The sequence below is a fragment of the Zootoca vivipara genome, chromosome 2, assembly GCF_963506605.1.
Source record: "Zootoca vivipara chromosome 2, rZooViv1.1, whole genome shotgun sequence".
Classification (NCBI taxonomy): domain Eukaryota; kingdom Metazoa; phylum Chordata; class Lepidosauria; order Squamata; family Lacertidae; genus Zootoca; species Zootoca vivipara.
This window is the reverse complement of record NC_083277.1, coordinates 6,159,330-6,186,657: the sequence shown is the minus strand read 5'-3', so window position 1 is coordinate 6,186,657 and position 27,328 is coordinate 6,159,330. Positions and strand designations below refer to the sequence as shown.

Here is a 27,328-nt window from a genome sequence, read left to right as displayed (position 1 = left end):
TTGTCCCTAGGACCTGCGTTTATTTAAAAAAACCAATAAAAACTTTTTCAAAAATAAAATAAAGCGGGTGGGCTACAAATATTATTATTATTATTATTATTATTATTATTATTATTATTATTATTATATGAGGGGAGGTCAGTCTACGGCTGCATGCACTCTATACATGAAAACCACGTGGCTTCCCGCAACAGGAACTATAGTTCCCCCCCTTATGGTGCTACAGTTCCTGGCACCCTTAAACTACGGTTCCCAGGATTCTTATGGGGAGGATTTGTAGTGCTTTAAAATCTCTATGTGGGAAATCTCTATGTGGGACAAGAAGCTACAGTTAGAACTGGATATGGAACAACTGATTGGTTCAAAATTGGGAAAGGAGTACGACAAGGTTGTATATTGTCTCCCTGCTTATTTAACTTATATGCAGAATTCATCATGCGAAAGGCTGGACTAGATGAATCCCAAACTGGAATTAAGATTGCCGGAAGAAATATCAACAACCTCAGATATGCAGATGACACAACCTTGATGGCAGAAAGCGAGGAGGAATTAAAGAACCTTTTAATGAGGGTGAAAGAGGAGAGCGCAAAATATGGTCTGAAGCTCAACATCAAAAAAACCAAGATCATGGCCACTGGTCCCATCACCTCCTGGCAAATAGAAGAGGAAGAAATGGAGGCAGTGAGAGATTTTACTTTCTTGGGCTCCTTGATCACTGCAGATGGTGACAGCAGTCACGAAATTAAAAGACGCCTGCTTCTTGGGAGAAAAGCAATGACAAACCTAGACAGCATCTTAAAAAGCAGAGACATCACCTTGCCTACAAAGGTCCGTATAGTTAAAGCTATGGTTTTCCCAGTAGTGATGTATGGAAATGAGAGCTGGACCATAAAGAAGGCTGATCCCCGAAGAATTGGTGCTTTTGAATTATGGTGCTGGAGGAGACTCTTGAGAGTCCCATGGACTGCAAGAAGATTAAACCTATCCATTCTTAAGGAAATCAGCCCTGAGTGCTCCCTGGAAGGACAGATCGTGAAGCTGAGGCTCCAATACTTTGGCCACCTCATGAGAAGAGAAGAATCCTTGGAAAAGACCCTGATGTTGGGAAAGATTGAGGGCACTAGGAGAAGGGGACGACAGAGGACAAGATGGTTGGACAGTGTTCTCGAAGCTACGAACATGAGTTTGACCAAACTGCGGGAGGCAGTGCAAGACAGGAGTGCCTGGCGTGCTATGGTCCATGGGGTCACGAAGAGTCGGACACGACTAAACGACTAAACAACAACAACAAAAGCACGACGCGTTTTCAGGCTAAGGGTTAAAGCAAAAGAGTCCCGCTTCCTAGAGAGGCGGCTGGAAAGAAGGAAGGAAGGAATTCATGAATGGGAAGAGTCGCATCCTGCTCCTCCCCCATCGCTGGGGGGAGTCGGAGCCAGCCTTTGATCTCCCGCCCCCGCCCCCCACGCGCAGCCTCTCTCTCCATCTCTTCCCCCCCGCTCCTCTTCCCCCTTTACAAACAAGGAATCTGGAGAGTGCAATCCCCTCGGGGTCCCCGGGGCTGCTGTGGAAGGAGGGTGAGTGGGGAAACTGAGGCAGGGGAGAAGGCGGTCCGGCCGGGGAGGTCGGAAGGAGCCGCCCGGAGAGACCCAGACCCAGCCGGCGCTTAAAGGCAAGGAGGCAGTCTCAGATTCAGGCAGGCTTCAAAAGACGATGCTTAGACGATGTATAGAGTTGGAAGGGACCTCAGGGTCATCTAGTCCAACCCCCTGCAATGCAAGGAATCCCCCGGTGGGCTCGAACCACCAGCCTTCTAGTCAGCTACCTTCCCTTTCCACCGTCGGAGGCAGCAAAATTGATGGACTGCAATTGACAACCGTTAGACTGGTTCATATACATCATCATCATTCACTGACAGATTTTAATCTACAGGTGAAACTCGGAAAATTAGAATATCGTCGAAAAGTGCATTTATTTCAGTATTGCAACTTCTTATTTTTAATTTTTCTTTTACAAATGCTTTCTTTTGGAAATTCCACAGTAATAAAACAAATAGTTACAATACAAAAATAAACAAAAATAAACATCGCTATTACATTTCATTAATTACATTCCATTTATAATTGACCCGCCTAACGACAAATAATGACAATTACAACAAATAAAGGCTTGGCATATCTTGCTTTGCATGTCATGCATCTATCTCATATATTGGTTTGGTTTCACCTTTTAAATTGTGTTCTTGAAATAAATGCACTTTTCGATGATATTCTAATTTTCCGAGTTTCACCTGTACATATAATAAAAGTACACATAGCCTCTTTTTCTTCAATTCATAGAGTTCTTTCCACTGACCAGTTGCATTCGGTGTGAGATGCTGCTATCATAGGCAGTCTGCAACATTTTTACTACTATTTAATAAATTTCTACACTGCCCTTCATCCAAAGATATTGTGGCTTCAAAGAAGAGGCAGAGAGTCACCTTCTATGAGAATAGTCTTGGGCTGAGGTATAGTTTAGGGGTTTTCATACATTTTATTTTAGATCTGGTTACGTAGGAATTGTTCAATCTGATTGTGTATTTTTGGTGTTTTGTTTATTGTTTATGATTGCTTTTGTTGCGCTGCAATTGTGCATTTTTTTCATGCTGTATGGTCTGAACTGATCCCATAGCTCATTCTGTAGAGCATGAGACTCTGAATCCCAGGGTTGTGGGTTCGACCCCCAGGTTGGGTGAAGAATTTGTGCATCGCAGGGGGTTGGGCTAGATGACCCTCTGGAGCCCTTCTACCTCTTTTATCAATCTAACTATGGAAAAGGGGCATACCATAAAAAGTATGTGTGTAGGTATGTACATCCCCACTTTTCTTCCAAGGAGTTCAAGGTCACAGACCTTCCTCCCCATTTCACTCTGACAACAACCCTGTGAGGTAGGCTCGGCTGAGAGACTGTGATTGGCCCAAGGTCACCCAATGAGCTTCCTGGCTGAGCGGTGATTCAAACCTTGGTCTCTCAGGTCATAGTCAGACATGCTAACCATTATACCACACAGCAACTTCCTATGTTCCTATCTGTGAAGGGGCCCTTTGTCTTTTTTTATATACTTTTTTAAAAAAAAAATACTTTTCAGATAGATGCATTTCACTGATTTTACAATCATTTTGACAATCCAAAGCTTGATTTCCTTCCCCCTCTTCCATGAGTTTTTGTATCCATTCTTCCTTTGCAGGGACTTATTTCCATTTTGGGGTAAGTAACATTCTTGTTGCATACATGAATAAGTTTCTATACAATTTAGGTAGTTCTGTCCATATAATTCCCAATAGAAAGGCTTCTGGGTTTTTTTTAAAACAAATGTTATTTTGAACATCTCTTTCAATTCATTGTATATCATTTTCCAGTAAGTCTCAACCTTACTGCCAGACCACCACACATGATAAAAGGAACCTTCTTTCTCTTTACATACCCAACACTTATTTGATTTATATTGATACATTTTTGCCTGTTTACTCGGTGTTAGATCCAGCCACCTCTGTCAACCTGAGACCACTGGGAGTCATAGTTCAAAACATCAGGAGGGCACAGAGTTTGCAGAGGCTCGTTTGTTGTTGTTTTATTTTATTTATACTTTTCAGGTTTATACATTTCATTAATTTTACAATCATTTTAACGTTTCAAAAGAATGGATGCAAAAACCTAGGGAGTATGCAGAAATGGTGAAACTTACCGGAAGAATAAGAAAAAAAACCAAACTTTTTATAAAAGAATGGAAATGGTTTATTGAATACTTACTGATAAATTGCAAACAGATAAGAACATTGGCAGCATTATTGTAATAACCTGCAGTTTTATAAGAGTATATATTTAAAGTAGATAAATAAATGAGCAAATTAAATGAATTTGGATATGCAGAAGATATTTTTTTAAAAGAATTAAGGAACCGCAGAAAGAGGGGGGAGGAAGTCAAGTTTTGAAATGTCTTCAACCCGTGTTTTGAGAGACTTGCAAGTGGCTTGTGAAGCCATTGCAGGAGGGTCGGAGCAAAGCTGTGTGGTGTAATGGTTAGAGGGTTTGATGATGACCCAGGAGAGCTAGGTTCAAATCTCTGCTTGGCCAGGAAGCTCACTGGGCAACCTTGAGATTTTCATGGATTCTCAGCCTAACCTACCTCACAGGACTGTCATTAAAATGCAGAGGAAGAGAACACTTTGAGCCCTTTGGAGAAAAAATGGGATAAAAATGCAGTGAATAAATGAAAAAAATGCCAAGTCTGTGCATTGGTCTGCCTCACTGCATATTATCAATGCTGACTGCTGGTGAGAATTGAACCCGGGATCTTCTGCAGGCAGGGCAACTGCTCTACCCCTGAGCTATGCCCTTCCTGGATTTTGCAGCTTCCTGGAATTTGCAGCTTCTGAGTTTCTTTGGCGGATGAATTCCCTCGCCCCCACATCCTCATTCCCAGCCTCTAATTTCCCTCTTCTTGCTGTGACCTTGCTTGCCTTGTTTACAGGAAGAAGCCTTCATCCTTAAGCAGGTGGATTTCCAGTTTTTCCTGCAAAGTACCTTCTCTGCTTGGCGGTGTGTGCCATTGACCTGTTTCCCATGCTGGATTTGCCTCCACCCTAAATCCCAGGCTGTCGAAAGATTCGGCAGCAAGGGAAGGAGCCGCTCCCGACCTCTCGGGAGCCACGGATCGAAGATGGGGGAGCGGGAGCTGGCTGGGTCCATAGCAAGACAGGACCTTTGCGTCACCCAGACTAGGAGCAGCAGAGGATTCTGGGAAAGAACCGCGCAGGAGATCCAGGGCGAGGAGGTCATCCTCAGCTCAGACACTCAACACCAGCAATTCAGGCACTTTCACTACCAGGAGGCCGGGGGACCCAGAGAGGTTTGCAGCCAACTCTACTATCTTTGCCGTCAATGGCTGAAGCCAGAGCAACACACCAAGGCTCAGATGCTGGATTTGGTGATCCTGGAGCAGTTCCTGGCTGTCCTCCCCCTGGAGATGGAGAACTGGGTCAGGGAATGCGGAGCGGAGACCAGTTCCCAGGCGGTGGCCCTGGCCGAAGGTTTCCTCCTGAGTCGGGCAGAGGACAAGAAGCAGGAAGAGCAGCAGGTGAGAGATTCATCCAAGTAAAAGCTTATTTTCATGCAGTGTAAGACTAACGGTCTGTATTGGCTTGTGGTTTTGTTCTGCCTGCCAGAGGCAGTTGATGCCTGTGAATTTCAGTTTCTGGGGTTTAAAAGGGAGGGAATTCCTGCTGTAGTGCTCAGGTGCTATTTGTGGATTTTCCAGAAGAAGGATCTGTTTGTCCACCATGAGAACAGGATGCTGCAGAATATTTTTTGTTGTTTAGTCGTTTAGTCGTGTCCGACTCTTCGTGACCCCATGGACCAGAGCACGTCAGGCACTCCTGTCTTCCACTGCCTCCCGCATTTTGGTCAGACTCATGTTCGTAGCTTCGAGAACACTGTCCAACCATCTCATCCTCTGTCGTCCCCTTCTCCTTGTGCCCTCAATCTTTCCCAACATCAGGGTCTTTTCCAGGGAGTCTTCTTTTCTCATGAGGTGGCCAAAGTATTGGAGCCTCAGCTTCACGATCTGTCCTTCCAGTGAGCACTCAGGGCTGATTTCCTTCAGAATGGAGAGGTTTGATCTTCTTGTAGTCCATGGGACTCTCAAGAGTCTCCTCCAGCACCATAATTCAAAATATTTCAGAATATTCATAATTCAGAATATTTTTAGGACTTGCCTAAAATTTTTGAGATTGCAGGTTGTTTTAAACTGTTTTTAACATTGTGTTTTAATGTTGCGAGCTGCCCTTGTGCCTTAGCATGAAGTGCAGGTAATTAATTAATAATAATAATAATAATAAAATAGTAATGTTAAAATAGTAATAGTAAGTAATAATTCTAGCGAGCTCTAATTGTGTGGGATGGTATCCTAGTGGCTCAATTTCTCTGGAAATCACCCAAGAAAGGAAATAAAAAAAATTCCTTCCAGCAGCACCTTAAAGACCAACTAAGTTTTTACACTTGTATCTGAAGAAGTGTGCATGCACACGAAAGCTCATACCAAAATAAAAACTTGGTTGGTCTTTAAGGTGCTGCTGGTAGGAATTTTTTTATTTTGTTTCGATTACGTCAGACCAACATGGCTACCTACCTGTAACCCAAGAAAGGGATTGTTCATGTTACTTCATTTGTGTTTTTCAAACTTATATCAGTTGCTCTTCCCATGAAACTCTGGAAGGTGTAGTTCTGTGAGAGGAACACGCCTTTGGAACACACCGCACCCTTAACAAACTACAGTTCCCAATATTCTTTGTGGGTGGAGAAACCCATGGCTGTTCAAAGTGGTGCGATACTGCTTTAAACGCACAGGGCCAATGGGGCCTTTGTAAGGCAAGGCACGTTGTAATTGGTTTTTAGAACGTTGTGACCATTTTACAATGTTTTGGGGTTTAAAAAATATATTTATTAATAAGCAAAATAAGCCAAAGGTAAAGTGCATGCAGAAATATTGCAGCAGGTTGGAAGCAGCAGAAGATGGACATTATCATTGAACTTGTTCCAAAACATTACAAAAATTACCCATGTTTTTGGGTGTTGTTTTAAATAAGTAAATAAATTGTGTATCTGTCTGTCGCCTCGGGGGAAGAAGAGTGGGATTCAATAAATAAATAAATTCAATAAAGAGATGATGATTATCTATATTTCATCCTTCCTCTCACAAGAGCCCAGCGCAATGAATGCTTTTTGTGGGGGATGGGGAGGGAATTCAGCTTTTAACAAGTTAAAACAAAACCACAATAGAAAATACAATGTTAGGTAGAATCTGTCCTTGAGCTCGGAGCATGTTTCCTGCTTGTCTGGATGGAAACACGAATGCAAGTACAAATTTAAATGTATGTGCAGAAACCCACTTCCTTCACAAAAACAACATTTGCATTTCCTGCTCCACCCACTATGCAGCCCTCAGAATGTTGCACAGATGGGAATGCGGCCCTCATGCTGGAAAAGCCTCCTTTCATCTGCTCAGAACTCTGAACCTTGCCTTTTGCCTGCATCCTTTCCTTTTCTGATTTCTCTCCTCTCCCTCAGCTGGGTCCCTTACATCGCTTCCAGCCCCGGACGCTGCCAGCAGAATCGGTCCCCACTTCTTCTGAAGCCGAGATGCCTCCGTCGGATTCCAGGCGGAGTCGGCCCTCCTGGGGGGTCGCGCAGGAGGGCGAAGGAAACTCCAGCTCCCCGGGTAAGAATGGGCAAAGAAAATTTCAGCTTCTGCCAGGTGTGCGTAGGAATATAATAACAGTATAAGCGGCCTTATCCTGATTCAGACCATTGGGTCCATCTTAGCTTAGCGTGTCCAACGCCGCCTGGCATATTTGAATCCTGGCGCTTCCCAGAGTCCTAGCCCAAGACTCTAACCACTACAACACACTGCTGTGTGCTCTCTCTAAAAAAATGTGCCTAAAGCAGAGCATACCAGGCACTCCTGTCTTCCACTGCCTCTTGCAGTTTGGTCAAACTCATCTTCGTAGCTTGGGGAACACTGTCCAGCCATCTCGTCCTCTGTGGTCCCCTTCTCCTAGTGCCCTCCATCTTTCCCAACATCAGGGTCTTTTCCAGGGAGTCTTCTCTTCTCATGAGGTGGCCAAAGTCTTGGAGCCTCAGCTTCAGGATCTGTCCTTCCAGTGAGCACTCAGGGCTGATTTCCTTCAGAATGGATAGGTTTGATCTTCTTGCAGTCCATGGGTCTCACGAGAGCAGGCATCCCCAAACTGCGCCCCCCCCCAGATGTTTTGGCCTACAACTCCCATGATCCCTAGCTAAGAGGACCAGTGGTCAGGGATGATGGGAATTGTAGTCCAAAACAGCTGGAGGGCCGAAGTTTGGGGATGCCTGCTCAAGAGTCTCCTCCAGCAGCATAATTCAAAAGCATCAATTCTTTGGCGATCAGCCTTCTTTATGGTCCAGCTCTCACTTCCATACGTTGTGTCAATTTCAGGTGAAGGAATGCTAGTGGCCATGCAGACCGAGCCTTCTCCTCTTGCTGGTGGAGGAGGACCTGTGGCACCTGACCAGGTAGGTAGAAGTTTGGGGACAGGCTGGGCGCCTCTGTCCCTGGGCTACTTGTCAAAGGACAAAGGACACATGGCGAGAGGCTGCGTGGCACCCATGGAGGGGCAAAGCTGACCTGCTCGGCCTCACCCTCCCTGCCTGGGATCCTTAGAAGGGGAGCAGAATGAATGCAACATCTCTTTATTATCAGTCAAAATTGGTGGCAGGGGGCGATGAGAACAACACCCTCGAGAGAAAATTTGGGGCATCATATGCCTGGTTACCAATATGGTGGGAAAACAGACCTAATGATTTAGTCTGCAGTCTTGTAGACCGTTTCAGAAAATTTCAGAGTGGTGTGCAATAAGATTAAAATAAGTTGGAATGCCAAAAAAACCCCCACCAAACTAAAAACATTAAAGGCATTCCAACGTAGCACGGACAAGATGTCACAGGGTGTCAGGTGATTGACGGGTGCTAAGCCCCGCCCACCAGCCAAACTGGCCTGTGGTCGGTGAGAGATGCCAGGATGTGGCTTACAGTAATTGATTATAATAATTTATTTAATGATGAACCGTTATATAGTCTGCAAGGAGAAACTGTTTTCTTCTTCTTCTTCCCCTTCCAGGTTCCGGTGACGTTTGAGGAGGTGGCTGTGTATTTCACGGAGGAGGAGTGGGCTCTGCTGGATCCGGACCAAAGAGCCCTGCAATGGGAAGTCATGGTGGAGAATTATGGGATTCTGGCTTCTCTGGGTAAGGCTTATTGATTTAACAAAACCTATATACTGCTTGATTGCATTTTTTAAAAAAATGAAGCAAACTTCTAAGCACACAAAAATGATAAAACATTAAAATTCTCAATAAAAGCAACTAAAAGCAGGCATTTAAAACATTCAAACGGTGATTAAAATCAACAGCAGCTACAAAGAGATAAAACACATGCCTAAACAAAAATGCACTAAGCTGTCAAGTGGCAGGGAGTTCCAAAGTGCTGCCACATTAACGGATAGATTTCTTACATTGTTTTGACTACCGTGTTTCTTCTCGGTAAGATTGTGTAAACAGAGTCCTTATCTAGAGGTTTTGCATTGGAGTCACCTTAAACAGCATCGGAGGCCCGTCACTTGCATTTTCAGTTAATGACAATCAGCAAAATTCATTTAATATTGGCCAGATCTGCCTTCCATTCTGGCATGAGCAGCAGCACCAGTCGTTCCCTGATTAGAGGCTCCGTTTTTCCCTTGCTAGTTCTTACTAGTTTTCTCTCCTTCCTCCAGCAGGAGTTAGGCAGAAGATCGGGAATGAAGAAACACCGTGCGCCGTCTCCTTGGAAAAAGCCAAATGTTTGGAGGGGGAACAGCAGAAAAGGGAAACTGAGGCAGAAGAGAAGAGGGGAAATCCCTTCCTCACTTCCGACTTCCACAAAATCGCAATCCATGAAAAGACGGACGCCGAAAAGATGTGCCATGTGTGTGTTGTGTGTGGGAAAAGCTTTAGCCGCAAATCACACCTTAACGAACATCAGAGAATCCACACCGGGGAGAAACCCTACAAATGCGCCGAGTGTGGCAAGAGCTTCCGCCGGAGCACGGACCTCTCCTCTCATCAGAGAACCCACATGGAAGAGCAGCCGTTCAAATGCTCCGAGTGTGGGAAGAGTTTCCGGGGGAGCTCGGACCTCCGGTCTCACAAGCGGATCCACACCGGGGAGAAACCGTACGCCTGCTCTTTGTGCGGGAAGAGCTTCAGCCACAGCATCAGCCTCAACTCTCATCAGAGAACCCACACGGGAGAGCAGCCGTTCAAGTGCTCCGTTTGCGGGAAAAGCTTCACGCGCAACACGGGCCTGACTCTGCACCACAGAATCCACACAGGGGAGAAGCCTTATACGTGCTCGTTGTGCGGCAAGAGCTTCAGCCACAGCAAGAGTCACGCCATCCACCTCAAGGTGCACGCAGGGGAGAAACCCTACACGTGCTTGGAGTGTGGGAAAAGCTTCATCGGGAGCTCGTACCTTAAGTCACATCAGAGAATCCACACAGGGGAGAAACCCTACACGTGCCCCGTATGTGGGAAAAGCTTCAGGTGGAGTACAAACTTTAATGAACATAAAAAAATCCACGCGGGGGAGAATGTGGTGAATTCTAGGAATCCCTGGATTGGAGAAAGTCCTCTTGGAAGGGCACAGATCTTTGTAATGGAGGATTCACTCTGAGGCAGAGCTTTCCAAACTATTCATGTTGTTGACACACTTTTGAGACATGCGCAATTTCTTGGCACAGTACAATGGTACCTCGGGTTACAGACGCTTCAGATTACAGACTCCGCTAACCCAGATATAGTACCTCGGGTTAAGAACTTTACCTCAGGATGAGAACAGAAATCGCGCAGCAGCAGTGGGAGGTCCCATTAGCTAAAGTGGTGCCTCAGGTTAAGAACAGTTTCAGGTTAAGAACGGACCTCCAGAACGAATTAAGTTCTTAACCCGAGGTACCACTGTAGTTCAGTTTTACTAGCAAACTGGAGTTTAAACCTGCACGACACACTGCAGCCGACACACTGACGTGTCGCGACACACACTTTGGAAAGCTCTGCTCAAAGGAGCAAGGAAGGCTGCAGACGAAAGCTCTTCCAACTAACAGAGAATCTCAAAATGTAACAGAGAAAAACCGTATCACAAGAGGGAGAAGGAGTGAGTGTCAGAAGGAAATTGGGAGCGGCTGATGGGACTATATAACACCGGTCCTAAAATATCCACATTGGCTCCCAGTACATATCTGAGCACAATTCAAAGTGTTGGTGCTGACCTTTAAAGCCCTAAGCGGCCTCGGCCCAGTATACCTGAAGGAGCATCTCCACCCCCACCGTTCAGCCCAGACACTGAGATCCAGCGCCGAGGGCCTTCTGGCGGTTCCCTCGTTGCAAGAGGTGAGGTTAAAGGGAACCAGGCAGAGGGCCTTCTCGGTAGTGGCACCCGCCCTGTGGAACACCCTCCCTTCCAATGTCAAGGGAATTAATAACTCTCTGACTTTTAGAAGACATCTGAAGGCAGCCCTGTTTAGGGAAGCTTTCAATATCTGATGTTTTGTTGTGACAACCCAGGATTTACAGAATGTTGATGGCACATTCTTTGTAAAGAAACCAGAATTTGGGCAGGCTGTACAATCTGTCAGCTGAGAGAGAAGTAACCATGGTCTGTCTGGAGGCAGATTCCAGTGTATATTTTTATTTATTTATTTTGCTGGACTTTCCAACTCTCGATTCCTGGTGTGCTTCATTTTAACTCTCCACCCCGAGAGTTTTCTATCCTATGCCTCATAGCATCGTATCGCTTGTGGCGTTCCGTTGTCTGCGTGTTGTGTTAATAAAGCTTTCCCCTCTAACTTGGATTGCGGCCTGTGTGTCTGTTTTGCATGCATTTGAAAATATTAGCGCTGCGATATATTTTATTGCGGCTTTCTTTTTTTAAAAAAAGAAACACCACATTTTTATTGCATTTTCATTATACAGAAACATAAACTGAATAGACGTAGGAGTATACAAGCATAAAAGCAGCAAAAGGGAAGGCAATATTAAACCTCTAAATTTCCAAATAAGCGTCAGGAAGAACTGCCCGACGGTAAGAGCTGTTGACAGCGGAACAATTTCCCTTGGGAGGTGGTAGACGGATGCTATAGCTGAGATTCCAGCATTACACAGGGTTGGACTTGATATCCCCTAGTGCCACTTCCAACTCTGCAATTATGGATTCATATAGCATACAGTGTTACCTCGGTTTCCGAACATAATCTGTTCTGGAAGACCGTTAAGACTTCTGAAACATTTGGAAACTGAGGCACAAAAGGCAGCCTGCAAATTTAATTGAGAAAATTGAGAAACACTAAGCAGAAGCCGTTCAAGTTCCGAGGTGTGTTTGAAAATGGAAGTATTTACTTCTGGGTTTTTGGTGTTTGAAAACTGAAACGTTTGACTTCTGAGACGTTCGAAAACCGAGGTACCACTGTATTAATAAGATAAAACAACAGTACTGTAACCTGTCAGTATCCTTCCTGACAGTAAGATAATAAGAATAAGAATTTTTAAAATTATTATTCCCCTCCTATCTGGCTGGGCGGCTCCCAAAAGAATATTAAAAACATGATAAAACATCAAACATTAAGAGCTGGTCGACAATGGAACAGTCTCCCTCGGGAGGTGGTGGACTCTCCTTCCTTGGAGGTTGGCTGGCCATCTGTCTTGGATGCTTTAGCTGAGATTCTTGCATTGCAGGGGGTTGGACTGGATGACCCCCGGTGTCCCAAGTCTTAATGATTCTATGCAGCTAAGCAGAAACATGAAGAGAAGCAGAAACCCGGAAAGCAGGTGAGAAACCAGCCAATTTCATTTCTTTTAGGGGCTGTGCCTCTGCTTGCTTTAGCCTGCAGCTCTGACAAACCTCAACCCCACCCTTGCCGAAAAACCCTCTCGTTAGACATTGCCAAACCTTGGCAGGTTACCCGTGTCACCCAACCCCCCATGTACCTCTTCCTCACCCTCGGGTGCTGTTTCCCTCATCCTCACCCGACCTTAGCTTGGGTGTGCATGTACACTCCTGTCAGCTTGATGACGGATAAAATAGAGAAGAGCAGAGAGGTGATATTCCACTTTCTCCTCCCTGCTTGTTGATTAATCCTAGAATTGTAGAGTTGGAAGGGATCCCGAGGGTCATTTAGTCCAACCCCAGATAAGAGAACAACAAAAAGAAAACCCAGCAATATATATATTTTTAATTAAAAGTAAAGGGACCCCTGACCATTAGGTCCAGTCGTGGATGACTCTGGGGTTGTGGCGCTCATCTCGCTTTATTGGCCGAGGGAGCCGGCATACAGCTTCCGGGTCATGTGGCCAGCATGACAAAGCCGCTTCTGGCGAACCAGAGCAGCACACGGAAACACTGTTTACCTTCCCGCCAGAGCGGTACCTATTTATATACTTGCACTTTTGACGTGCTTTCAAACTGCTAGGTGGGCAGTAGCTGGGACCGAGCAACAGGAGCTCACCCCGTCGTGGGGATTCGAACTGCTGACCTTGTGATCGGCAAGCCCTAGGCTCAGTGGTTTAGACCACAGCACTGCAAAACAAGTAAAACAGCAACACAGAAAGTTGTCTTTTACTAAGTCAGGCTATTGGTCCATTGAGCTTAGAATTGTCTCCGCTGACTGGCAGAGGCTGCCCAGGGTTTTAGGCAGAAAATATCTCGAACTGTGCCTGTTGTCTTTGTCCATGGAGTTTTGAAGAGAGGAATCTTTGGAAAAGACCCTGATGTTGGGAAAGATTGAGGGCACTAGGAGAAGGGGACGACAGAGGAAAAGATGGTTGGACAGTGTTCTCAAAGCTACGAACATGAGTTTGACCAAACTGCGGGAGGCAGTGGAAGACAGGAGTGCCTGGCGTGCTATGGTCCATGGGGTCACGAGGAGTCAGACATGACTAAACGACTAAACAACAACAATCTCGAACTGTAGTTCCCCCTCCCTTTAAAGGTAAATCCAGACTCCAGACTTCCTCACCCTAAACACAGAAACCTAGACATCCATGTTGTCCATTCTAGCTGCTGCTTCTGCTGCACTTTGGACTGGATTTTCCTGCAGTCTGGTGTGCTCTCCAGATAATTTTATCAACTACGATTTCCTTTTCCTCCAACACAGGACAACCTCTTCAAAACCCTTCGCTCCCTTGCAGCTCCCAGGGTCCTTTGCGGGAAGCCAAGGCTCCCCATGGTTGCCCTTGCATACCACCCAACTAAAAACAACCACCACCACCACCACCACCACAACAACAACAACAACTTATTATTTATACCCCGCCCATCTGGCTGGGTTCCCCCAGCCACTCTGGGCGTCTTCCAACAAAACATTAAAATACAGAAATCCATCAAACATTAAAAGCTTCCCTAAACAGGGCTGCCTTGAGATGCCTTCTAAAGGTCTGGTAGAATCATAGAATCATATAGTTGGAAGAGACCACAAGGGCCATCCAGTCCAACCCCCTGCCAAGCAGGAAACACCATCAAAGGATTCTTGACATATGCCTGTCAAGCCTCTGCTTAAAGACCTCCAAAGAAGGAGGGCTACCTTTGGTAATTGTTGTTATCTTTGACCTCTGGTGGGAGGGCATTCCACAGGGTAGGTGCCACTACCGAGAAGGCCCTCTGCCTGGTTCCCTGTAACTTGGCTTCTCGTAGCGAGGGAACCGCCAGAAGGCCCTTGGCGCCGGACCTCAGTGTCCGGGCAGAACGATGGGGGTGGAGACGCTCCTTCAGGTATACTGGACTGAGGCCGTTTAGGACTTTAAAGGTTAGCACCAACACTTTTAATTGTGCTTGGAAACGTCCTGGGAGCCAATGTAGGTCTTTCAGGACCGGTGTTTGTTGTCTCGGCGGCTGCTCCCAGTCACCAGTCTAGCTGCCGCATTCTGGATTAGTTGTAGTTTCTGGGTCACCTTCAAAGGTAGCCCCACATAGAGCGCATCGCAGTAGTCCAAGCGGGAGATAACTAGAGCATGCACCACTCTGGCAAGACAGTCTGCAGGCAGGTAGGGTCTCAGCCTGCGTACCAGGTGGAGCTGATAAACAACTGCCCTGGATAAGGAATTGCCCTGCACCTCCATGGACAGCTGTGAGTTCAGAATGACTCCCAGGCTGCGCACCTCGTCCTTCAGGGGCACAGTTACCCCATTCAGGACTAGGGAGTCCTCCACACCTGCCCCCCTCCTGTCCCCCACAAACAGTACTTCTGCCTTGTCAATAACAACAATAATATTTATACCCTGCCCATCTGTTTGGGTTGCCCCAGCCATTCTGGGTGGCTTCTAACATGTCTAAAAACATAATAAAACATTAAAACAATTTATTTATTTTTTAAAAAAGCTTCACCTTCAGATGTCTATAAGGCATATGTACAGTTACTTGTCTCCTTGAGACAAGTTTTGACATTCAGAATTTCATTTGTGGTTTGGGTGGTTTTTGTTTGTTTTTTGTTTGCTGCAAAATCATTTTGAGATAAAAAAATGGAAATGGTTTATTGAATATTTACAGCTAAATTGCAAACAGATAAAAACATTAGCAGGATGAGTGTAATACCTGCAGTTTCAAAAGAGTATATATTTACAGTAGATAATTAAACGAGCAAATTAAATGAACTTGGATATGCAGAAGATATTAAGAAATAAATTTAGGGAGCCGCAGAAAGGGGGGGAGGAAGTCAAATTTTGAAATGTCAAATTGATTGCAAAACTAATGGAATGTGTAAATTTGAAAAGTATTACTTATTATTTTTTAAATCACTTTTTTTTGGAGGGGAAGCAATTCATAAATGAGAACAAACTGATTGCTCAAATAGAGGGATCCAGCCTAAGGGTTAAGGGGAAGAGTGTCTGGGTTCCTAGAGAGCCCTGGAAGGAGGCCCTGGAAGGGTCACATCCTGTCCCGCCCCCTTCTAAAGATGCTTTGATTGTTATTTTTTTGCAGGTCCCCCCCAGATGCTGCACAGATGGTCTCCACCTCCTGCTCTCTCCATCCAGGGACCCGGTGAGTCCAAAGTGCATTTTGGGGGGGATGCACTGGGGCATTGATGGAGGAGAATCCCAAGGCAGGAAAAAATTGGGAAGCGGGCATTGGAAGAAGAGCCAGAGAAGGCTATGTAGACAAAAGGCAGGCAGGTCGGAAATGGAAGTGCCTTAGCTGGGTTGGTCGAGCAGAAAGTCCCGGGGTTCAATCCCCAACATCTCCAGGTAGGGCTGTCTGAAACTCTGGAGGGCAGCTGCCAGTCCGTGTGGGCAATGCCAAGCTGCGTGGATCAGTGGTCTGCCTCCGATGCAGGGCAGGTGGCCAGGCTCCCCCGAATAAAGCATTTTCCTGTGTTCCTATTTAAGTGGAGGGATGTAGCCCAGTGGTAAACTGCGATGGTAAACCTTAAAAAAAATAAATCTTTATTGAGAATTCAAAAAGTACATAATTATATGTGCACTAAACATGGTGAGATGTAAATAAAAGAGAGAAAAGGGGGAGTCAAATAGAGCCCGTATAGAAGGGAAAATAAAGGGGGGGGGAAACGACCCAAAATTCTATACTTTACAAAGTTGTTATTGTTCTTCACCGGATCTTACCCTATTAAAGTCAGTGCTTTTTTTTCTTTAAAAATGTTTAGGGGTACTCTCATTTTCCTACTCATATTGAAATACTGTCACCTCAGTGAGGCCAAACTTAGATTCACAAAATGTTTAGCGGTATGCGTACCCCCAGAAAAAAGCATTGATTACAGTACAGTATTTGTAAGGATGTATTCCAGATATCATTGAATTTGTCCATGGCAAATCTGTGTTTATACGCAAGTGGTTCATATCCTGCGAGTTTGCATAAGTCTTGAATCCAATCGTAGAAGGGAGCCGCATTTTTATTTTCCCAGTTCATCAGTATCAGTCCTTTTGCTGCGGTCAGGGCAGGGAGAGTCCGCTTGTATTGTCCTTTGGTAAGGTATATCAATGTGCTGGGTATATAATTCAAGAGGATATTTTGCTCCGTAAATGTAAGGTTGTCCCATACAGTTCTGTTGATGGTTTCAGTTACTTTCTGCCAAAAATCTTTCAATATAGGACAATGAAATAACATATGTTTTAGAGAAGCAGGACTGGAACTTTAAGGGAAGGGACCACAGCTCAGTGATTGGGCATCAATATAGAATAATGGAATCTTGAAGAGTTGGATGGGACCCTGGGGGTCCTCTAGTCCAGCCCCCCTGCAATGCAGGAATCTCAACTAAAGCATCCCTGACAGATGGCCATTTGCTTAGAAACCCCCAAGGAAGGAGAGTTCACCACCTCCCGAGGGAGTCCGTTCCACTGTTGAACAATTTTTACTGTCAGAAAGTTCCTCCTGATGGCAAGAATGTTAATTGCCCAAAAATGGGAAGAAGCAGAAGTCCCAGCAAAGGAAGAATGAATACAAAAACTTGTGGAATATGCAGAAATGGCAAAACTTACTGGAAGAATAAGGAATCAAGATAACATTTTATAGGAATTGAATGTTTACAGACAAATTGTAAACAGATAAAAACACTGGCAGGATAACTGTAATAACCTGCCGCTACATAAGAGTATATAGTTAAAGAAGTTAAATAAACGAGTAAGATAAGTTAATTTGGATATGCAGAAGATATTAAGAATAAATGTAAGGAACCGCAGAAAGAGGGGGAAGGAAGTCAAGTTTTAAAATGTTAAAATGACTGTAAAGTCAGTGAAGTTCGTATATCATAAAAGTATAAATAACATTTGAAAAAGAAAAAAGGAAGTTCTTCCTGGTGTTGTCAGAATTTCCTTTTTCGTGACTTGAAGCCATTGGTTCGGGTCTCCGGAGCAGAAAACATGCTTGCTCCATCTTCTGTGGAGACTCGCTGCAGTTTAGCTGCACCCGGGGCTTGATCCTATGTCCCCAAGATGAATCATCTTGCACTGTACCAAATGAGCTGGCCGTCTCCCAGCACAGTGGTACCTTGGGTTACATACGCTTCAGTTTACATACGTTTCACTAACCTACGGTCTCCACTAACCCGGAAATAGTACCTCGGGTTAAGAATTTTGCTTCAGGATGAGAAGAGAAATTGTGCCTCGGCGGTGCGGCGGCAGCGGGAGGTCCCATTAGGTAAAGTGGTGTCTCAGGTTAAGAACAGTTTCAGGTTAAGAACGGACCTTGGGAACGAATTAAGTTCTTAACCAGAGGTACCACTGTATTGCCTGGAGAAACAAACCCAGGAGGGCTGCTGCTTTGAATGTGCTTTAAATGCACAGTACAGGCAAAACATCCATCTGTCTCGCCAGAGTGGTGCATGCTCTAGTTATCTCTAGCTTGGACTACTGCAATGCGCTCTATGTGGGGCTACCTTTGAAGGTGACCCGGAAACTACAACTAATCCAGAATGCGGCAGCTAGACTGGTGACTGGGAGCAGCCTCCAAGACCATATAACACCGGTCTTGAAAGACCTGCATTGGCTCCCAGTACGTTTCCGAGCAAAATTCAAAGTGTTGGTGCTGACCTTTAAAGCCTTAAACGGCCTCGGTCCAGTATACCTGAAGGAGCATCTCCACCTCCATCTCTCTGCCCGGACACTGAGGTCCAGTGCCGAGGGCCTTCTGGCAGTTCCCTCACTGCGAGAAGCAAAGCCACAGGGAACCAGGCAGAGGGCCTTTTCGGTAGTGGCACCCGCCCTGTGGAACGCCCTCCCACCAGTTGTCAAAAAGAAAAACAACTACTAGACTTTTAGAGGACATCTGAAGGCAGCCCTGTTTAGGGAAGCTTTTAATCTTTAAGAAATTAGTGTATTTTAATATTTCTGTGGGAAGCCGCCCAGAGTGGCTGGGGAAACCCAGCCAGATGGGCGGGGTATAAATAATAAATTATTATTATTATTATTATTATTATTATTATTATTATCTTTGTTTTCCAGTCTGCCTTGTTTACAGGAAGAAGCCTAGTTCTCAGCGCTGACCAGCTAATGTTCTCTAACTGCAGAGAGGGGAGCGTATGCCACAAAAAAGACTGGCCTATCTTTGCCCAATTTGTCCCCCTTCCCCCCCAAATCCTTACGGTTAGGAGGAAGATGGCAGCCGGTCGATGAGGCTTTTCGAGCCCTGCTGGGCGTCCGATTGGAAGCGCGGCCAGAAGATGGAAGGGAGAGGCATGGCTGCCCCCAAAACAGGAAGAGCCCCACAAAATGTCAAGACTGTGAGCAGCAGGGGGTCCTGGGAAAGGGTGGTGCAGAAGGAGCTGGCTGGGGGCACCCACAGTCCACATGCCAAGTGCCAACGCTTCAGGGGGGTTGGCTACCGGGGTGACCAGGGACCCCGAGAGGTTTGCAGCCAACTCCACCACCTTTGCCATGAGTGGCTGAAGCCAGAGCAACACACCAAGGCTCAGATGCTGGATTTAGTGATCCTGGAGCAGCTCCTGGCTGTCCTGCCCCCAGAGATGGAGAGCTGGGTGAGGGAATGTGGAGCGGAGACCAGTTCCCAGGCAGTGGCCCTGGCCGAAGGTTTCCTCCTGAGTCAGGCAGAGGAGAAGACGCAGGAGGAGGAGCAGGTGAGAGAGAGTTTTGTCCTGGTGCTTCCTAGGTGCTCAGAACATCCAGTTTTAGTAAGGGGCAAGTTTAGACACAAAGCAGTTTAAAATAAAATTAAAAATCAAGACTCCTTGTGCTCCTCTCCGCTTCCCCTTTCTTCCTGCCCAGGGCAGCCTCTGCCCTCTGTCTGCCTCTCAGAGCTGGCATCACGCGGATGTGGTCTTCTGTGGCGGTAGCCTCTCCTCCTTGCCCGCTCTCCAGCAACTGCTACCGGTACAAGGAGGCTGGCAGCAGAGGCCACAGAGAGGCGATGGGATGCTTACCGCTTGAGACAAGCGCCAACTCATTCTCATCCCTGAAGGAGTGTCTCCACCCCCATCGTTCTACTGAGGTCCAGCGCCGAGGGCCTTCTGGCGGTTCCCTTGCTATGAGAAGCCACGTTGCAGGGAACCAGGCAGAGGGCCTTCTCGGTGGTGGCCCCTTCCCTCCCTGTGGAATGCCCTCCCACCAGAGGTCAAAGAGAACAACAATCACCAGACCTTTAGAAGGCATCTTAAGGCAGCCCTGTTTAGGGAAGCTTTTAATGTTTTTTGGATTTCTGTATTTTAATATTTTGTTGGAAGCCGCCCAGAGTGGCTGGGGGAACTTGGCCAGATGGGCGGGGTATAAATAATAAATTATTATTATTATCATCATCATTATTATCCCTGAGCTTGGAGGCAGTGGCACTGGCGGGGGAAATAGAGATGTTCCAAGATTGAATATGGGCATGGGGTGGATTTCATCACCCCGGGACTGTCCCTGTAAAATCAGGGCACTTGGAGGGTATGAGAAAGCACCCAAGGAGGGTGCAAAGCAAGGTGGGCGAGGGGTGTGTGGCCTGGAGAGAAGGTTGGGGAGGGGGCATGGCCTGGGGAAGAGTCTTGCTGGCCAGGTATGGAGGCTCTGAGGACTCATGCCCAGCTCGCTGCCCTTAGATTCCCCCGCATCCTTATCTTAAGGGTTTCTCGCTGCTGTTTTACGCAAAGGGCCTGTTAGGAGAAGTCGCTGCTGAGTTCCCCGAGGCAGAGGAGACATCGCCAGAGGATGCCACACGGAGGCTGTTGTTCAGGTGGATCGTGCAGGAGGGCGACGGAGGGGCCGGCATGCCAGGTGAGGGCGGGAGCAGATATTTTGCCACTTGGCCTCCCTCTGCTGACTGGGCTCAAAATCCCCCCTGGGGCAGGTTTCACGTTCCCCTTCATCACTACGTGAGGGGCGTTGTTCTACAGCCTCTCTCCTAAGAAACGTGTTAATGGCTAGGAAAGCACCGAAAAGCGGTAGTGGTGGATTCGAATCCCGCCCTGAAGCCCATCAACATGGCAGGATTTGCCAGTCTGGGGCTCTCTGGATGTACGGTAATTGGACAACTCCCATCATCTGTGTTGCTGTAAGGCATGCATTCCCAAACTTCGGCCCTCCAGATGTTTTGGGCTACAATTCCCATCTTCCCTGACCACTGGTCCTCTTAGCTAGGGATCAATGGAGTTGTAGGCCAAAACATCTGGAGGGCCGCAGTTTGGGGATGCCTGCTGTAAGGAGTGGAATCATAGAAGCCAACTCTTAGGGGCTGAGATCCCTTTGCCTGACTCCCCCCCAAAAAAATATATTTGAGGGGGCTGGGCCCCCCTCAAGTTGCCGGGCATTGCCGTTCAAATGGTGTGTGATCTCCGCTTCTTGTGATTGATTATGGGGGGCAGAGCTTACCTGCCCCCCCCCAATATTTTATGAAAGTTGTCACAAGTGGAAACTTAAAAAGCAGTTGCACTGTAAATCTGCTTCCACAGCCAGTGGCGTAGCTAGCTGGTGGGGTGTTCAGTGCGGTGCGCATGCCATGCAGCCAGGGGGCAGGGTGAGCCATGGCAGGGCGCACTGTGTGGAGCCTCTCCGCAGCCTCCCCCTCAGGAGAGAGGCATGGCTCAGGCACGCTGCAGGCCCTGCGGTGTGGCACCCATTGCCCCCCACCTCTCACCTAGCTACCAGTGGCGTAGGAAGGGGTGTGTGGTGGGTGCGGGAGTTATATTTTAAAAACGCATATTTTTGCCATTTTGTCACCCCCCTCAGTGATGACACCCGGGGCGGCCCGCACCCAATGCACCCCCCTTCCTTTGCCACTGTCCACAGCACTGTAATGTGACGAAACCTAATTGTGCCCAAGAAACAAAAAGTGTTGCCTTTTGTTCTGCAAGATGCATAAACGCTTAGCAGGGATTTCAGCCACATTTGTGTGAATTGCAGGTGGTGGAAAGTCGCCAGGAACGGCTACGGAATCGTCTCCTCTCCGTGGTGGATCAGAAGCAGCCTCTTTGCAGCTGGATCCGGTAAAGGACAGATCACTGGACAGATCAGATTGACTGGCTCCATCCCTTTCCCCTCCCCTGCAGGCTGAAGAGAATCTGCCTCTTTCCCTTTGCTTGTGTCAAAGCTCCACATGGGGGGGAATCCGCTGTAGGCCCATCCATGGAGGCGGTATGATAGAATCATAGAGCTGGAAGATATCCCCAAGGGGGTCATCTAGTCCAACCCCCTGAGGAGGAACTGTTTTTTATCGTCTCCTTTCCCTTCCAGGTTCTGGTGACGTTTGAGGAGGTGGCTGTGTATTTCACGGAGGAGGAGTGGGCTCTGCTGGATCCGGGCCAAAGAGCCCTGCAATGGGAAGTCATGGTGGAGAATTATGGGAATCTAGCCTCTCTGGGTAAGGCTCCTTAGAATCATAGAATCATAGAGTTGGAAGAGACCACAAGGGCCATCCAGTCCAACCCCCTGCCAAGCAGGAAACACCATCAAAGCATTCTTGACATGTGCCTGTCAAGCCTCTGCTTAAAGACCTCCAAAGAAGGAGACTCCACCACACTCCTTGGTAGCAAATTCCACTGCCAAACAGTCTTACTGTCAGGAAGTTCTTCCAAATGTTTAGGTGGAATCTTCTTTCTTGTAGTTTGAATCCATTGCTCTGTGTCCGCTTCTCTGGAGCAGCAGAAAACAACCTTTCACCCTCATCTATATGACATCCTTTTATATATTTGAACAAGGCTATCATATCACCCCTTAACCTTCTCTTCTCCAGGCTAAACATACCCAGCTCCCTAAGCCGTTCCTCATAAGGCATCGTTTCCAGGCCTTTGACCATTTTGGTTGCCCTCTTCTGGACACGTTCCAGCTTGTCAGTATCCTTCTTGAACTGTGGTGCCCAGAACTGGTCACAGTACTCCAGGTGAGGTCTGACCAGAGCAGAATACAGTGGTACTATTACTTCCCTTGATCTAGATGCTATACTCCTATTGATGCAGCCCAGAATTGCATTGGCTTTTTTAGCTGCTGCATCACACTGTTGACTCATGTCAAGTTTGTGGTCTACCAAGACTCCTAGATCCTTTTCACATGTACTGCTCTCAAGCCAGGTGTCTCCCATCCTGTATTTGTGCCTTTCATTTTTTTTGCCCAAGTGTAGTACTTTACATTTCTCCTTGTTAAAATTCATCTTGTTTGCTTTGGCCCAGTTGTCTAATCTGTTAAGGTCCTTTTGAAGTGTGATCCTGTCCTCTGGGGTATTAGCCACCCCTCCCAATTTGGTGTCATCTGCAAACTTGCTCAGGATGCCCTCAAGCCCATCATCCTTCTTTTCCTTTGGTTGATAAAGTCTGTTTCGAAAGCCTAGATAGATAGATAAATAGCATCCTTGGACTAAAACCAGGTCCCCTTTTCTTCTTTGAAAAGTACATTCAACTGGAAGAGGAAGTCAGAAGATTGATGCTCTGCCCCACTTCCTTTTGGAGCTCTATGGGCTTTTCAAGGCTCAGGTCAATTTCATTGGACCCGAGTTTTACCACATCCTTTGGGAAGGTGAAGCACTTTCGCCCGCACTTTCTTTGTTTCTGCCTCTCCTGGGGGAGGTGGGAAAAAAGTGGCCGGAGGGATTGGAGCCCAGAGTACTCATTCAGAAATCCAAATGGGCCTTAAAAGATTGGCAACCCCTGGTTTTGGTGGGTGATGAGCCACACTGTGTCTCCGTGGATCAGGGCCATTACGGCGCACTCATTTAAAGCCGGTAAGCCAAGGTTATTCAGCACATGGTTGGATCCGCCTTCCGTTTTGTCTCTCACAACAGCAGATAATTGGGTTCGGCTCCTAGTTTGATGATACATTTCTCCATCAGGAGAAATGTTTCCGAGCACAATTCAAAGTGTTGGTGCTCACCTTTAAAGCCCTAAATGGCCTCGGTCCAGGATACCTGAAGGAGCGTCTCCACCCCCATTGTTCAGCCCAGACACTGAGATCCAGCGCCGAGGGCCTTCTGGTGGTTCCCTTCCTGCAATAAGTGAGGTTACAGGGAACCAGGCAGAGGGCCTTCTCGGTAGTGGCACCCACCCTGTGGAATGCCCTCCCACCAGATGTCAGGGAGATAAACAACTGTCTGTCGTTTAGAAGACATCTGAAGGCAGCCCTGTTCAGGGAAGTTTTTAATGTTTGATGTTTTATCATTTTTTAAAATATTCTGTTGTGAGCCGCCCCGAGTGGCTGGGGAAACCCAGCCAGATGGGCAGGGTATCAATAATATATTATTATCATTATTATTTAAAGAAGGCCTTTCTTCTGTCTCTCCTGAGCACCCCAAGCATTCTGCTTCACTGGATGTCTCCCACTGCTTTCCAGTGTGACGTGAGAGGGAGAAAAACCTCTCTCTATCCACACTTTCTCCACACACTTCTATTGTGTCACCACATTGCGCACCCAACTATTCCTCTTTGTTCAGAGAGAGGGAGGGAGGGAGGAGGGGACAGAAGGGAAGTGAAACCTGACCTCTCGTCTTCATAAATAACCACAAAAAATGGGGGCACTTACCCGCGGCCAGCTATTCCGCCAGGCCTTTGGCCAAGGCACAGTCTGACCCCTTCTCTCCTTCTGTAATCCTCATAGAACAGGCACCCCCAAACTGCGGCCCTCCAGATGTTTTGGCCTACAACTCCCATGATCCCTAGCTAACAGGACCAGTGGTCTGGGATGATGGGAATTGTAGTCCAAAACATCTGGAGGGCCGAAGTTTGGGGATGCCTGTCATAGAACTCTAGCCCAATGGTTGCCATTAATTTGATTCTGAATTAGAATGTACTTTAATTACTTAACACTGTGATTTTATGTGCACTGTGCTATTTTTGTTATTATTACCTTACTAGTGTTCTCCCTCTAATCCAACAGATGACGCCTGGGTGAACTGGAATGAGGAAAAGCTTCATAGAGCATCCTTTAAAAGAACCCAATGTACAGAGGAGGAGGTACATAGAAGGACAACAGAGAGCAAAGCAAAGGAGATAAAGTGGAACAAATCTTTTGCTTTTGAAGGGATGTTTCCCCCTCAAATAACAATTCAAGGGGAAATGAGCCGTGCGAAAACGTCATTTCCGGAGGCCGGCTTTGACGAGGCAGAAACCCAAGAAGAAAGGAGTGAAGGAAAGAAAAAGACTGAGTGTGATGTGTGTGGGAAAAGCATTAGTAAATCGCACCTTAACGAACACAAACGAACCCACACAGGGGAGAAACCGTTTCAATGCTTGGAGTGCGGGAAGAGCTTCAGTCGGCGGGAACACCTTACTTCTCATCAGAGAACCCACACAGAGGAGAAGCCCTACAAGTGCTTGCAGTGTGGGAAAAATTTCAAACACAGGAAAAATATGACATCCCATCAAATTATACACAGTAGGGGGCTAACCTGCAACTCCTCGGAGTGTGGAAATTGCCTCAGTCCCAGCCTTACCTTGCAGCACCATGCTCTGGAGAAACCATTTGGATGCTCAGAGTGTGGCAAGAGCTTCAGTCGGAGCACAGACCTGAGGTCACATCAGAGAATCCACACAGGGGAGAAACCGTACTCGTGTTCACTGTGTGGAAAGAGCTTTACCCACAGCCGAAGCCTGAGCTCCCATAAAGTCACGCACACAGAGGGAAGACCGTTTGAGTGCTCAGAGTGTGGCAAGAGCTTCAGCCGGAACACCAGCCTTACTATTCACCAGAGAATCCACACAGGGGAGAAACCGTATACATGTTCCCTGTGCGGGAAGAGTTTCAGTCACCGAAGAAGTCATGCAATCCACCTAAAAGTCCATGCAGGGGAGAAACCTTTCACATGCTCAGACTGCGGGAAAAGCTTCATAGGGATATCGTACCTCAAGACACATCAGAGAATCCACACTGGGGAGAAGCCGTATACGTGCCCCGTGTGTGGGAAGAGCTTCCGGTGGAGCACACACTTCAAAGAACACAAAAAAATCCACGTGGAGGAGACTCTGGCGAATCCTAGAAATGCCTGGATTGTGGAGAAAACTCCCAGGAGAACACAGATGGTCGTGTCAGGGGATTCACTCCCAGGAGAAAGGAGATATACATAGACTAGTGCTTTTCTGCCCAACTATACTGTCTGACAGAGAATTCACAACAGGAGAAAGAGTGGGTGGGGTGAAGTGAAGGAGACGATTTGCTAGCTCCGCCGGAGCTCTTTTTATTAGCACAAAATGTAGAACTAGACAAATACATTTTGGACTGTGCCCTTTCACATCCTCCAATCACGAGGCTGTGGGGTGGTACAAAGTTATTTTGGTACCTGTTTTCACAGCATCACTTTCCCCTTGAACAAAGTTTTTAATCTAAAGCAGACAAAGGTCACAGACAGGGCACGGCAAACCAAATAGGAAGCGAAGGGTGAGACCAACGGCATGGCGTTCAGACAGTTGCGGGCCTGTACCTGGGCGGTGGTTTGCCTCGCACCCAGAGGTCAAGCCTTGGCTTATCTGCGGGCGGTGGCGTGCCTCGCACCCGTGGCCGATTCCTACAGTGGGGTGGGTGGGTGAGCAAATATATGCTCAAACTGTGGCAGAAAACTCCATCAGTGTGCAAGCTATAGAGAGAACGTGAGCAATAAATATAAGATACAGTGGCACCTCGGTTGTCGAACGCTTCAGGAATTTGGCTGGGGAGCCACATGACATGCTCAGAAGTGTAATTATTGCTTAGAGGTTTATTACGATGCCAATACTTCGTGTTCTATTAGCTAATCTTTTGGGGTCCTATCTATACACCCCAAAGGGACAAGCTTTGCTTGTTAACCTGAGAAGCTCTCCGCAGTGGGACTCTATACCTCCTCTCTGTCACGCTGATCTGTGCTGGATGTTTATGACGTACAGTGGTACCTCGACTTACGAACGACTCGAGTTACGAAGGTTTCGACTTATGAATGAAAGCCGCGGCCGGTTTTTAGATGTGGTTTTTTTTACTTACGAATTTTTAGATGCGGTTTACTCGACTTACAATTTTTTTGGATATTTGCCCCCCAATGCATTCCTATGGGGAAAGCCGCTTTTTCGACTTACGAATTTTTCGACTTACGAATGTGCCTTCGGAACGGATTAAATTTGTAAGTCGAGGTACCACTGTACTTTCATTCCTTTTTCCCTTCCCCTTTAGCTTGGCAAGCAGGTACCATTAGAATAATAAAAAAGGAATCTTGGTTTGTCTGTCCGCTCTGATTCTTTTGTGTCCTTTATTTAGGTGGGTAATATTAAGTGTTGTGTTGTGCCTCTATCTCTTTCCTGTTGTTTGCAGTGTTCTGTTTTAGTTTAGTTGTTTGTACCAATAAAGCGATTTTAAATAGATTTCATGTCGTCATTGTCATCGCTAGTGACCCAAATGAATGACATTATTCTTATTCTTATATCCTGCTTTTTTTCTTAGACTGGAACTCAAGGCAGCCTACACACATTGAAAAAACACAGATAAAATACAGAATGTTCAAAGCATATACAATAGTTTAAAAGGAATTAAACTGCAATAGAATTGAAACTATATAAAAATTCCATGCATGTCCATGGGGGGGAATGCTGGGGCTGGGAGTCCAGCCATATATTTGAAGGACTGATAAGTTTTGTGCTAAAAGCAGAGGAAGGGAGGATCTGGGCCTTATTCATACAACCATAGAATAGTCTTCTTTGGCAATCCCTCGTAGCTGAGTAAGATTGTCTTCCATAAACACAGTTTTAACAATGGGTCCATAAGTGACTGAGGGACCCAGGTGACGCTGTGGGTTAAACCACTGAGCCTAGGGCTTGCTGATCAGAAGTTCGGTGGTTCGAATCCCTGTGATG

The 27,328-nt window shown here is 46.6% G+C and overlaps 1 protein-coding gene across 1 annotated transcript in view; it reads left to right on the top strand.

The window, feature by feature from the left end:
- Nucleotides 1–27,058, top strand: part of LOC118080191 (uncharacterized) — a 41,585-nt gene extending 14,527 nt beyond the window's left edge. The window contains exons 5-16 of the mRNA XM_060270884.1: nt 1,522–1,574; nt 3,227–3,246; nt 4,511–5,116; nt 7,105–7,255; nt 8,012–8,088; nt 8,693–8,819; nt 9,344–10,275; nt 18,692–19,177; nt 20,159–20,309; nt 21,435–21,517; nt 21,765–21,891; nt 24,393–27,058. Coding sequence (XP_060126867.1) covers nt 1,522–1,574; nt 3,227–3,246; nt 4,511–5,116; nt 7,105–7,255; nt 8,012–8,088; nt 8,693–8,819; nt 9,344–10,275; nt 18,692–19,177; nt 20,159–20,309; nt 21,435–21,517; nt 21,765–21,891; nt 24,393–25,579 — 4,000 coding nt within the window. The 3' untranslated portion in view covers nt 25,580–27,058. The remainder of the gene's footprint in view (nt 1–1,521; nt 1,575–3,226; nt 3,247–4,510; nt 5,117–7,104; nt 7,256–8,011; nt 8,089–8,692; nt 8,820–9,343; nt 10,276–18,691; nt 19,178–20,158; nt 20,310–21,434; nt 21,518–21,764; nt 21,892–24,392) is intronic.
- The last annotated feature ends 270 nt before the right edge of the window (nt 27,059–27,328 follow it).